Below are 14564 nucleotides of genomic sequence, written 5' to 3' on the forward strand. Positions count from 1 at the left end.
AATGGTTAGTTGTAACTACTTTTGTTCGTTATCAAAATTAGGCTATATAATAACAGTAATTTAATTTTTTCGATCGTGGCAATAAATGTCATTTGAACAGTTAGAATATATTCATTCACCGTGGTAAAATGTTTAAATGACCACTTTCCCCAATACAATTCTATCTAGATGGACAAGTTTCACGAAAGAGATATTTTAATAACAAAATTAATAATCTCTATAATCTCAATTCGTAAAACATAACGTGTACCCATAATGTTATGAACGATGTTCTCGGTTATTTTGTCTCATAATTATGTTTAGGACATGGAAAAACTTTGTGTTGAAAAACAGGGCTGGACCTGTCGATAAAGCTTAAAAAAATATTTATTATTCATAGAGAAAAATTGTAAAATATGTCTTTCATGTAATGCGCATGTGAGACTGGAAAAAAGTTACAGGGTGATCAATAAATAACTGGATATTTACACATATTAAGAACTAAACTGCAGTTTCTGGAATAGTTGTTTATATTAACACTGTATGTACTATTTACTAGTACCACTACATAAAGTTATTGTTTTTGAAAGGTAATTAATCTTTACAGACATTAACTTGATTCTTGGAACACGCATCAGACAGAGTAATTGTAATTGCAATCTTCCAAAACATCCCCAAAGAGTCTCAACGCGTTCTGAGCGTTTAATATTTGGTAGAATCTTTCAAATCATCCACATTGAGCCTCAACGCGTTCTGAGCGTTTAATATTTGGTAGAATCTTCCAAAACATCTACAAAGAGCCACAACGCGTTCTGAGGGCTTAATATTTGGTAGAATCGGGTATAGCTGTTGATGATTGGTAAATAAATGAAAGATGCATAATCATTGACATTATATTGTTATTTAAAATTAATGGTAGATCTAAGAAATGAAATTAAATTATTTTTGATAGTAAAATTATTGTATATTTATATTAAATTTATACTGATTGTAGTCTGCGTTAGCATTAGTCTTAAATTTCTAATTTTCGTGTTTGTCGATTGATTCTGCAACTTTTTCTGAATTGGCTTCTGTCTCTAAAGTATCCAGTGACAATGGCGGAATGGTAAATTCCGCGTTGTGATCTTTATTATGGCCACGACGCGACGGGGTTCTCTGCGTAGAGCCACGTCGTGTTATGAATGTGTGAGAAAAATCCCCAAAACTGTCACTGGCCGGTTTTGATTTTTTGTCGTAACATTTATATCGAAAAATATTTCTTTTCTTTCATAATGTCGGTTGATTATATTTAATTTCTTTCTTTTAACATACTCAGAACATTTATTGAAGATTACAGAATAATGCTGGTCATAGTATAAACAGAATACTGTTCAAGGAATTAATCTCTTATCCAAATTGCTATATCAGGTAATAAATACTCAATTACAAATGTCTTAACTTGCGTAATCTATTTAGACATTATCAGTGTGCTTCGTTATTGACGCTTTTCGAAAGCATCTAGCTAAAGTACCTCGATCCGATCAGTACTTTCACTGTTGGTTGTGAAAGCGTGTAGCGAGGATTTTTGTTTACTAGAAACTGAATTTGAAATTCATAATCCAGATCCGAAAATATTTGGAAAACTAACAGCGTTTTTTATACGCTTCATTATTGTTTATTGTGAAAGGTATATCTAAATGAAATTGATCTTCAACTTATAATTTGTGAAGAGTCGAATATATAAAGCCTCAAAAGTATGTATTTATACAAAAAATATTTAAGTTTGAGAAGGTTTTGTGCTGATGAGATAATCATCGAGAGTTGTTAACTCCTGGAAAGTATTTATTCGTCAAACCTCCCTCGTATACTCACAAATGACCTTGGAATTACATAAAAACAATTCTCAACTATTATTTAACGTATCTAGAATTACTTAATTCAAACAATGGTTTTCGAATTTTAATAGAGACAATAATTTCGAATGTATAACAAATGTAATTATGTAATTGAATGAAATAAAGGTATTTGGATAATAAATGTTTAACTGATATCAACAAAAAACGATGTTTGCGAAAAATCCTGCTAAAGAAAATATTATATTGCAAATTAGTTTCGAATTATTTTCGTATGAATATCGAGATTAATTTTATTTTGTATTCGATGGCTTAAGCCAATCCTGTCGAAACGGAAGCCATCTCTAGATTTGTTCTTATGATAAAATGGGGGTTGACATTACAAACACCGGTCTCATGTGATCTTGTCACGACCGACGGCCTTTGCTAGTTAGCTCCACCGACATTGGACATCGCTAACTCACTTAAGCATGAAGGGTTGTTGCAGGGTTCGAAGCACTCGACTAGCAAATGACCTAATAACGACGAATAAAACGTTGACGATTCAAGGTATATTAATTGTTGGAAGTTATTCGAATCTAAAAAATTGTGAGAAAATAAAAAAATTATTCAATAGGTAATTAATCGAAATATTTGAAACGTACGCGGAGACCAAAACAAATAAGTAACCAAGTAATCTGAGTCTGGGAAAAGAAAATAATCCGAGGGGGTTAAATCTGGCGAATAGGGTACATGAGGTAGCAATTCAAATTTTAAATACAGTGAAACCTCTCTATCTTGTACATCTTTGGTTCCAATTATTTGTGTACAAATTTACAGTTACAAAAAAATTAATCCTCCAACAGATAAATAATTAATTAACAGTTTTTAAGACATCACTAGCTTTTGCTTGTATCATATTCTTTTTAAATATACCATGTAATTACGGATTTTGTCATTTTTTATGGTAATTTGTACAACTTGAGAGGTCAAACGAATCATTTTTATGGCGAAGAAGTTGTACAACATACCAAGACAGAGAGGTGTACAAATTCTCCCATAAAAGTCAATGTATTTCATTTGGTTCTATCAAAATACGTACAACATAGGGAAGTGTACAACTTAAAGAGGTGTACAACTTGAGAGATTTCACTGTATTTAATTTTGGCTATTGCAATAACGTATGTGTGAGTTGGTGCATTGTCTTGATAAAGCAACACTTTATTCTTAGCCAAATGCGGTCATTTTGCTTGATTTTTTCGCTCAAACGTTGCAATAAGGTCCTCTTTCAACATAGTCAATAAAAATTAACCAACTCGCATCCCGAAAAACAGACGCTATGACCTCGCCTGCAGATGGAACAGTCTTTGGAGCGGATTCTTCCTTTTCAGTTCATTGTTTTGATTGTTCTGTTATTCCGGGTGTAGGTAATGGACCCACGTTTCATCCTTGCTTATGAAACAGCGCAAAAATTCGGTTTTATTACTTTGTAACATTTCCAAACACTCGATGGAATAATCACGACGCTGTTTTTGTTTCATTGTGAGCAAACGCGACACCCATCTTGAACACAGCTTTTTCATGTCCAAATTTTCAGTTAATATGCGATGTATTTCACTTTTTGAAATGTCTACTGTGTCTGATAGTTCGCACACTTTCAATCGACGAACATCCAGTACCGTTTTGTGGATTTTCTTCAACATTACACTGGGGTCGTCACCTCATTTGGTTGACCACAGCGACGATGGTCTTCGCAGACTGTAAGTAGAGTAGAATCTACTTTAGCTTTTATATTGGTTGGATGATGACTTGGTGGATGACCAATTTTTCCACGTTTACTAATTCACTGAAAGCGTTCACTATTGATGATTGCCAAACAGATTCTTTATAGATTGTGTACTTTTTAATACAATAGTACTTTTAAGCAACTACCGCCATCTCTAGGTCAGGCCAGGTACTTCTGGAACCATCCTCGTATATGATTCCAATATCACGGATTTTTGAATTGGTTTTCATAAATTCCATTCAACGTCGATTATTGATGGATTCTTCATTATTTTTTTGAGTATTCATAAATATTTATTGACGATTCTGAGTTATTAAAATTGTCCAAATTCTTCATTGAAATCTACACTGAAATTCACTAGCATTTTTCAATTTTTTCTTTATCTAAAGAAAATTAATAAAATTTGGTGGAAAAGAAATGTATATAATATCTAAATGGAATTAATTTGATACATATGATATATTTTGAGTGTCAAATGTAATATACTTGACCACAAGCCTCAAAAGTAGGTTTTGGGCTAAACTTTCATTTTAAATAAGTGAAATGGTTATAAGGTGCTCAAGTAACTAAAAAACAAATAATTTTATAAATAATTAATGAGAAATATGTCACGTTACAAAAAACCAAGAAAATGAAGTACCTTAGTTTTGGAGCCTCCAATGGATCCCGGCCTAATCGATCCAGTTTCATAAAATCTAGTTAAAATTTTAGAAACGCAACCGTGTGATACTAAAAGTTGCCTCGAAATATCACATGGTCTCACTCCCAGTAATGCCAATTCGACAATTCTTCTTCTTACGCAGTCTGGTAAAGGTCTGCCGTTGACAAAAACTCCTCCGAGTTGATTAACGCCCGCTTGTCCTACAACAATAAATTTGATATCAAATTCGAAGAAATTCATTGATTTTTCAGATTTCTTGGAAATTCAAATGATAACTATTCGATGAAAATGATGAGTTCATGAAAACCGAGTTATTTTGTGGGTCTGGACAAGCTTAACATTATTTTTGGCAGCTCAATATTTTCTTTTCGAACAAAAAGTCTTTATTACGTATCTTATTTAGACTAGAAAAATGAGAAAATATACGGGCAACTTTTGTCTTTTGGAAAAGGAGAATATTCTCTGGAACCTTGTGGAACGCTGTCGAAATCTAGCGAATATTTTGAACTGTTTCAGAAGTATTTATTAGGTGGAATTTCCAACGCATGGCTCATAGATAAAAGCATGAAACATCTTTAGGGACGGGACTTGCATTGCTTTTTGATTTTTAAGAAAAAAAAATTATTTTTAACGTTAAATTATGCTAATATTAAATAAACAATATGGTGAATACATTTATAGGCCTCTCACCTTTAGTATTTTACTCATAGATGTCACTATAAGGAATAAAGAAGATTAATAATTTTATTAAAAAAACTATTATGTAGCAATGACTAAATATCAATTTATATTCATGTATCTAAATATTCTTGATTTTAGTTCTCTTTTGATTTAAAATTTAGTTTTTTTAATAATTTTTGGAGGATAAAATTTGACGTTTAGACTTTTCTTTGAGTATTTATCAAAATATGATATTGACACTGACAATTTACATATTTATATTGATCATTAGATCACTTTCATCATGATTATCAAAATAAGAATAAAATCAAAATAGAACTTTGTTCTAGAAAGAAAAATGAATTTTTCCATAGTCCTTACATCTTAAATATTGCTACATATGGAAAAATTCATTTTTCAAAGTTCTATTTTGATTTTATTCTCATTTTGATATTCATGATGATGATGGAAGTGATCTATTGATCAATATAAATACGCAAATAGTCAGTGTCAATATCATATTTTGATAAAGACTTAAAGAAAAGTCGAAACGACAAATTCTATCTTCCAAAAATTATTAAAAAAATAATTTTAAATCTGAAACTGAACTGAAATCAAGAATATTAAGATGTATTAATATATCAAAAGGTATAAGAAATAAGATATTAAAGAAATTTTACCAATATATATTGACTGTTTAATACTATTAATCACATTAACAGGGTCTGATTAAGATTTATAAGGCCCGAGACTGAAAGAATCGCGGATACGTTAGATTTGTGGTATTAACACATCAAAAAATGCAGAATGTTTTCCAAATGACAGGGTCCTCTTGGACCTGGGGCCAGGGACAATAGCCCCCAAAGCCTCTAGCTTAATCCGGCCCTGTATACTAAGTATGAGATCATAATATAAGAATTTTGGTGCTTAACGATTTGAAACAAAATTGCGATGTCGGTCACATTTCAAGTGATCGCGGTCTCAAGTCTTACTTTTTTTTATCTATAAATTACATAAATTTATTGTAACTGCTTATAATTGTTTTTTACACTTCTTTCTATGTTAATTCAACTTAATCGATTATCTACATATTAAAAGTGATAAAAATCGCTTCCTGTCGGTTTTTTTTATTACTTTTGCTAACGTCTAACGAATCGTACGATATAAAGAAACGTTCATGCAAGGTACATAAATGGGGTAATTATTATCTATGATCAGGGACAACATTGTGCAACGTATGACTTATTATGTTTTTTTATTTGTTTTGAAATGGTAATTTTGAAAAAATTGATAAAAGCAACGGGTAATTGTGCGAAATTAATTTGAAAATTTTACACATTTCATTTTCTCCTATATCTATACCTTTGACAGCAATAGAAAATCCGGACCTTTTTTATCGTTCAAGAAAATGTCTTTTATTCATAATCAGACTACACATAGTCAGTAGCTAGAGCGAATAAGGTCATAGTCAGAGAAAGAACCGAAAACATCAGACGATGGATAGGATCAGCGAATGGGTATCACATCGAAAAAAAAAAAAAATAATGAAACCAACATATAAGTCGAATGATAGACGATAGAATGGTGGAAATAGCAAGGGATGAATCTCCAATTGGAACAAGCAGTAGATGACGACCACGAAAGAGGTGCAGTAACAATCTAGAGCTAGGATGTGGAAAGATATAGTAAGAGGCGTTAGGTCTATTATGGAAGAAAGAAGAAGAAAAAAAGTCTGGTTGATAACAAACTTTTTTCGTTTTTATTAAAAAAATACATACTTTTTGAGCTATTGATTTTTTTATAAAAAATTTGACCGTTGCAGACCCTCATAAGTTATTTTTTTACGAGGATACCCTTAAAGATATGAAAATGGTTTCTATTCGATTCCTTTTAGCAAGGTCAGGCGTATTCATTTCATACAGGGTGTGTATAAAAAGTGTTCAAAGTTTAATTTCATAAATATCAAATTTCTTTATTTTTTTAAATAGAACCAACCGTTTTTTTTTCTGTTTTATTGCATTCAGAGGTAAATTTTTAGAGATGCAGGTGTGGTCTAAATTTTATTTTGACCCGTTGATACAAGCACTAAGAAATAAAAAAGTATTTTTCTTTATCTTGTCAAGGTCTATGAAAAAATCAAAATCAAAATCGTTGAAATGGCTCGTTCTCAATTTAATAACAAAGATTATGTAAATTTGCTTTCAATACATAGACCACGGCCAAACTCGCGTAATTTTTGGAACAAAATTATCGCCTCCAGAGACTGAATAACTAGACCTACCTACATATACTAATTTTTTTCACTAATGAACCTCTCACGAAAAACAACAGGAGAAACAACTTCGGCAGAAAATTTTACTCAAGTCTCTAATCAATAAACTATAGAGTTAACTGTACTTTTTACTGCGACGCCCTCCCATAGTCGGGCCAGTGAAACTTTCCCGGATTTCCCCATTTTAGTAGATCTAGATGAATGTTCCGTGCTTGCGGAGCGCGAGATTTTTAACATTTGACTGCCCATTTCTGTTAAATCTCTTAATGCACATAATTATAGAGAAAGTATCATCACTAAATATGAGATACCGAATGGGACAGAATAAAAGAATCAGCATGGTATGCTACGCCGACGATGCAGACAGAGACAACTACACAAATTCTGCCAGGTCAGCCAACCTTTGCTAAAGAGCCCGTACGATGTGAGCTGGTAGTTCAGGACAAAATCATCGAACAAGTCTCACAATTTAAATACCTGGATATGGACCTGTCGACTTATTACGACCCAGCGAACGACCGAAGAAGCCGGATCACCAAAGTGACTGCCATGTAGGGCTGCTTAGGGCAGATAATATGGGCGAACGAATACATGCGAAAGGATAGCAAAGTCTAAGACTTGTATCAGGCCAATCATGACATACCAATAGAAACCAGAGAGGTAATCAACAAAACGAATAGCATGTTTCGGGTAGCCGAAATGAAAACGCTCTGGATTGGAAAAAACAAGAGTAGATCGAATCAGGAACACTGACATTAAGGAACAATGTAAGAAATCGTAGAAGAATGGAAAGAGTAGACTGCCACGCATCGTACTTGAAGGGAAACTAATAGGAAAAAGATAATCCGGACGACCACAGACAGAGAAACCTGCAAAACTAACAGATACAAGTGTATTTCCAGATTCCATTGTTACAAAAGAAATTAGTAGTTTTGACAAACAAAAATCGGTATTTTTGACTCTAGCTGGAACTAGTAAGAACAATTTAACACCTTTGGAAATGGTAATGTATCGGAATATAATAGCCAAAATATCAAAATTAATAAACTGTTTGAAGAATAACAAAGATCAGTTGAAGATATTGAAGAAGATGTTTCAAATTTGAACATTTGAGTGCAAAGAAGAAAGTTTAAATAATGTAAAGAAATAATTCATAGTCAAAGTACGGCAAATTGATACGGATTATACAGGATACAACTTTTGCTCTTTATATGTACAAAAGAAGTTTCTAGAAACTTTTATTTCAACTGTAATAAATTGATATAGTTTAGTCATTTTATTGCTGTGATCTTTTATGTATATATGGTACCAATACTGCTCATTTTTGACACATGTTGGTGGACAGATCGACTTGAACCTTTTAACGTACAGTTTATGTTCTTTGGCTCACTTGTATTGCAATATTTTTTTGGTTAGATCTCAAAGTGATACTCTTATATCATTGTAGTAGCTAGTATTTTTCTTATTTTCCATATTACACTTTTCACTTTGCTTGTTAGAAAAATCTGTGTGGAATTGTAATGTTTTCTACTAATTTTCCTTGGTTTAGTTGAACGCGTGTCAGTTCTAGGATAGTTTTTATCGTGAATTCGGGAAACTGCGGAATCAGAACTGGGTGGAAATGAATAATATAGAATACAGTAGATATTCTGTACCGTAAATTTAAATGAACCGCGAAAATTAATTAGTTCTGCCACGTTCCATCGAGGGTACTGGCATAGGAGATCTGCCATGTTGTTTACATCCACTAAGTTTACATTTTTTCTTAGGATATGCTTTGTGGTTCATGCCGATTCGAATTAAAATGAAAAATTGTTTGCTCAAGCACAAAAAACTGCTAATATTAATTCAGAAAATTATTCCATGAAACACTTTCTGAATTGAAAAGTTGGTTCAAAAAATTAAGCTTCAATTTTGATATCTGTTAAATTGACAAGTAATCTAGATAAATATAATTTTGATAGATGAATACTCAGAATTAAAATAAACCGAAGCTGGCGTTCCTCAAGTTTTTATAGTTTTTCATTTACACCTCGTATTTATTAATTATTACACGTATCTAAATTACTTGTCTCTCAACAATCGAGCTCTGCTGACGTACCTTAACAACTAGAATAAGTATGTACAACCTTCCTAAGATTATATATACGTAATATTGAAAAAAATTTCGCGTGATTCAAAAGTAGACACCTGCCCAAAGGCAGAGCGCCCAGCGTAGATTTTTTAGTCGGTAAAAATTAGCTGAAATTGAGATCTGCAGTTGCCCCTATAATTACAAAATTCTAAAACCTATCACACATCAGAAGGAGCGACTGTCGTGTTTAAGTGAAACGAAGGATTCATTCAAATGTGTAACAACATTAATTATAATTATTTATGTCATTCAAGTACATTTTATGAATGATCTTCGGGTACGTAGATCAAGATTGTCCAATTTCAATTTGTTTCACATCCTTCAATTTTTATGTTTTAATCGATTGTTATAAATTACAAAACATTTGATCACCCACCCGTTATTTACTAAAATAGATTAAAAACAAACATTTTTTTAAGATATTTGACGCTAGACTAATGTTGCTATAAGTCAGGCAATAAATTTGCATTAAGAGAAAAAAATGTAACGTCAAAATAAATTCATTGAAAGAAATTATTCGAAAAAAGGGTTACTTTACTGTAAGTGTTCAATTTGATGCCTATCTTGATCAATACATTCGGACGTCGGAAAAGTGCATGGTCTTTGAGAAGGTCCCACAAGAAGAAATCACAAGTTATCAGTTCACATGACTTTGTGGTCCACCCAAAGAATCCATTCTCCAAAATAAACATTAAGGTACTTCCACACGCATAACACTCGATCCTGCATGAAATGACGGATGTTCGCGAGTGTTGGATCGTTGTCCACGTAAATCTTCGAGCATTTCCAGCGAAATTTGACCCTCAAAAAAGTACGGACCTACGAGATCTCTCTACTACCTACCTACTCACACCCCAGGAAAATTCAATCTTTCTTCAATGAAGTCGTAAGGAGGATTCTTGTCGTTCCAGTACATCCAGTTATGTCGATTGACCGTACAGTTCAGCTTGAAGGCTGCTTCACTCGACCACAAAATGGAATACTGAAACTGTGGATCATCCTGACTGCATCCGAGGTACAAATCGCAACATTCCAATCTGCGATCAAAATAATCCTCGTGGAAAAGACGTGGAGGCTAAACTCGATGGTGCATTCGTCATAAAGAAGATCGGATATTTGAAGTACTCCCGTTAGACTTACGTTACGGCTACCGGCATACAGAACGCGGCGCGTCGGCAACAGAGCTCGTTTTAAGGATTTCTTGTACGTCCTCCACAACTATCTGTATCACGAACATGCTTCGTTTTAATCTTTTTCGACACCGTTGCCAGACTTATGAGCCTAGCCTGACTTATGCCGACCATTAACTAGTATGCTATACATATTATAATTAACGGTTCTAATTTTTCAGTCTCAAGCGTAACTTAGAGATGATCATTAGCAATACATTAGTGAGAAACCGCTCCTATTCAGCTGTTTAATTGCGACTTAAAATCGTTGAAATGATCAGTGACACTAGACTGAATAGGTATCGCCAGGTGTAATTCTTAATTCAAAAATAATAACATATGGGCCATAACCTGCTTATATACAGATTCTTCTTCTTAAAAGGAGTTTTTAAATAAACATTTGAATTTATTAAGATTGTTTTGCTCTTGAGTTTGTTGTTTAAGGTAAAGAGAATAAGTGTCAGCTGGAGACTAGTTTGAACAAAATTTTTTTTCAAATTATAATTTTAATTAGTGACGTAAAAGGATATGGGGCTTAATAACGCAAATAAAACCGATGAAATCGATCTAGGATACATTGTAAGCAATGAAAAGAAACTTTTTTTGTTATTAGGGGTATAATTTGATTGAGTTTAGAAAGACAACATAAAAATAGAATCTTCACCCATAATTTTATTTAGCTGTTTGGGTACTTTAAAAAAATTTTAAAATCTTGTGATTTTAGTGAAATTTCAAGTGTGTTGCGCTAGCTGGGGGTTAGGTATATATTTTGGCCCACCCTAGCATACAGATCTTTTTATGAGCAGTTTCCGAGTTCCAAATCAGTCCGCGATGTTCTGGAAGAATCTGATAATACCGAAATTGAAGAGTAAATTTGTTTTTTATGTATTATGTGTTTTCGATGAATCGTTTGTAAAATGTAACTAAATTACTTACCTGATTATTTACTTTCCATTATTTATATTATATTTTTAAGAATTTATTGCCTTATCTTGTGTTTAATAAAAGTTTTTGGAGTTTACTCTTTAAGAATCGATTTGCATATATAAGGGGCCCGGTATGAGAAAAATGTGAGGAGTAAAATCTATCGATGAATGACCTCGTTACGTTTTTGGTGCGCAACTTTCTAATTTGTCAGTGTCGACATACTTATATTGTTGTTTTTATTATAAATATCAATAATTAATATTGTTATTGTGAAGTTTTAATTTTTATCATTGTGTTCCGCTAAAGTGAACTGAAAGTATTTTCAAAAAACTGTGGCAGAAAGAGGTGTAGACGATATTGCCGGAACGTCTAATAAACACGTGGTTGCAAGGTACGTTATAATTCATGTATTATATGTATGAGCATGTGCAATTTGTATTTATTGAATATTTTAATAATTATCGATGTAGTTCATATAAATATATATTTGAAAACAACACATAAAATTAGATAATCAACCCAATATGAATTATCGAGCGCATCTACATAAAATAGAAAATTTCTAACCTAACCAAAAATTAATTTTTTTGTCGATGTCTATAAATTCTTCCACGTTATTATGATTTATTTTATAAATAATTTTTAAATACTAACAACTGTAGTCAATAATTCGATAATATTATCAGAAAAATCGACAATATTTTTTCATTATAATAATGTTTTTATATAATTTTCTTTCGAAAAGTTATTTTTTAGCTTATTTAAATAATTTTCATGTACTATTTATTATTGTATGCAAAATATTTAGTGACATAATTATCTTTTTATAACCATTTTTGTTAATTATTAAAATAATATTATATTTTAAATAAAAAATTAATTATAATAATTTAAAAAAAATGTTTATAAAAACCTTTTTTTATCAATTTTCTTAAAGTCGGTTAAAATTTTTATAATTTTCAAATTTTTTTTTATATTTTTTGACTAGGAAAAAATCTAAATCTCCAAAAACTCCAGCCGAGAGACAGCGAGCTTACAGATTAAAAAAAATTAATGAAAGAAACCCAAAATATTCTGGCAATCAATCAATCTTTTTTAAGTTAAGTAAACTCTTTTGCGTCTGGTTAGACTATCGAACTTAAGGAGTAAACTCCAGTCGTGCGTCGGAGCTGACACACACAATTTTTTTTTTAATTTTATCATTCATTATTATTAATTTTTATAGCAATTTTGTATCCTAGATGAATGTAAAGTATCGAAAATGAATGACATGAAACTTCATTGCAAACTATCGAATATTTTCTAAAATTTCGATACTTTACCTTAAATTCAGTGACTTTCGACCAAAAATTTCCATTTTGGTAAAGTAGCGAATATTTTTAAACAATTATTATTGATAATTTTACAAATAATTAAAATTAAAATGATACCTTCAAACGATAGTTTTATACTCAAAGATATCTATAAAAATTGAAAATAATTAAACGCGTCAGGTGGGAAAAAATTATATTCAGTGTTTTGTCTAACCAATTTTCACATTCGTAATTTTAGCATGGTGCTGACGATAATTTAAAATTAAGTAAATTAAGTTTCTATACCACCAATTATATTTTGGTTTAATTTTTCATATTATACTTTTTTGACGTGTGTGACTGACGCCCAGATGGCGCTGCCATTGTCATATCCATATAACGGTTATTATGAAGTATAAACATTCAAAAGACTACGCGTAAAATTTCATGACATTGCGATTAGTCAGAAAAAAGTGACAGCCATTTAAGTGAGGTTACTTTTGTTATTTTCAAAACAATTTCGTGTATTAATTTATCATTGCTTTTTGATGGAAAAAATACTGTACAAGCTCAACAATGGCTTCAAAAGTGATATCTGGACATCGAAAAGAAACATTTTTAACATGGTCGTACGGACACCATTGATTGTGAACGTTCTGTTCGTCCAATAGGCTTGTTTCCACTAAGAATAAATCGGATGGCTTTGAGTTTCTATTGATTAACCATGATAATTAGTAAATAAAAAAACTACTTTTCTACAATCACGTGACATTAAACACCAATTAGAAAAGCGTGATGTCACACCTCGCGAAACACTTATAGAAATAATTTGTGGAATTAGATGATAAAGTATGAGCATATTGCCTCTTTGCCATTTTTTACCACTTTCTTCGTATTTCTTTATTGTTTGGAACGTATATGAATCATTTGTCTGGCGTTTTTATCATTGTACTTTCACATTGGGACACTATACAGTATTTATAATACGAGGAATACATTATTTATTAAAAAAACTCAATTGACTGTCATAAACAAAAACAAGTGTTTCGCGAGGTGTGACGTCATTCAAGACGCCATGACAGTCTTGGCCTTTTTCGCGGTCAATTTCAAATTCATTTCTAAAAACTCAAAATCTTAACCTATTTTTCTTAAAACAATATATTTTTGGGGTGAAATAGAAGCTAAGCTATAGTTTTAAACTAATTCCCAAATTTTGTCAATTAGCCTATTGTGGTGGTTACTCCAGAAAACATCAAAAAAGTCCAGAAATTGGTTATATCTAATCGTAAATTGAAATTGCTTGAGATAACTGAGGCCATAAAGATATCAGAAGGCAGTGTGTACACAATTTTGCATGGCACTGCCATGTTCATATCCATATGACGTTTATGAAGTACCAAGTTTCAAAAGACTATGTGTAAAATTTTATCACATTACGATTGGTCAGAAAAAAGTGACAGCCATTTAAGTCAAGCAACTATTTTCAAAACAATTTCGTGTGTCAATTTATCATTGCTTATTGATGAAAAAAAAAATACTGTACAATCTCAGCAATGGCTTCAAAAGTGATATCCGGACTCCGCTCCATCGAAAAGAACCATTTTTAACGTGGTCGTATGGACACCATTGATTATGAATGTGAATATTATGTTCGTGGTGGTTACTCCAGAAAACATCAAAAAAGTCCAGAAATTGGTTATATCTAATCGTAAATTGAAATTGCTTGAGATAACTGAGGCCATAAAGATATCAGAAGGCAGTGTGTACACAATTATGCATGAGCATTTGATCATGAGAAAGTTTCTTTCAAAGTGTGTGACGCGTTTATTGATTGATAATTCAGAGCAGGGTTTGACCATGTTTACACCTAATA

The 14564-nt window shown here is 31.8% G+C and overlaps 1 protein-coding gene across 1 annotated transcript in view; it reads right to left on the reverse strand.

The window, feature by feature from the left end:
* The window catches only part of LOC130897099 (paired box protein Pax-2a), a 49124-nt gene that overhangs the window by 14172 nt on the left and 20388 nt on the right, over positions 1–14564 (reverse strand). Inside the window, exon 3 of the mRNA XM_057805690.1 lies at positions 4217–4437. Within this exon, the coding sequence (XP_057661673.1) occupies positions 4217–4437 (221 nt within the window). The remainder of the gene's footprint in view (positions 1–4216; positions 4438–14564) is intronic.

The sequence above is a fragment of the Diorhabda carinulata genome, chromosome 8 (genome assembly GCF_026250575.1).
Source record: "Diorhabda carinulata isolate Delta chromosome 8, icDioCari1.1, whole genome shotgun sequence".
In the NCBI taxonomy this organism is placed as follows: Eukaryota; Metazoa; Arthropoda; class Insecta; order Coleoptera; family Chrysomelidae; genus Diorhabda; species Diorhabda carinulata.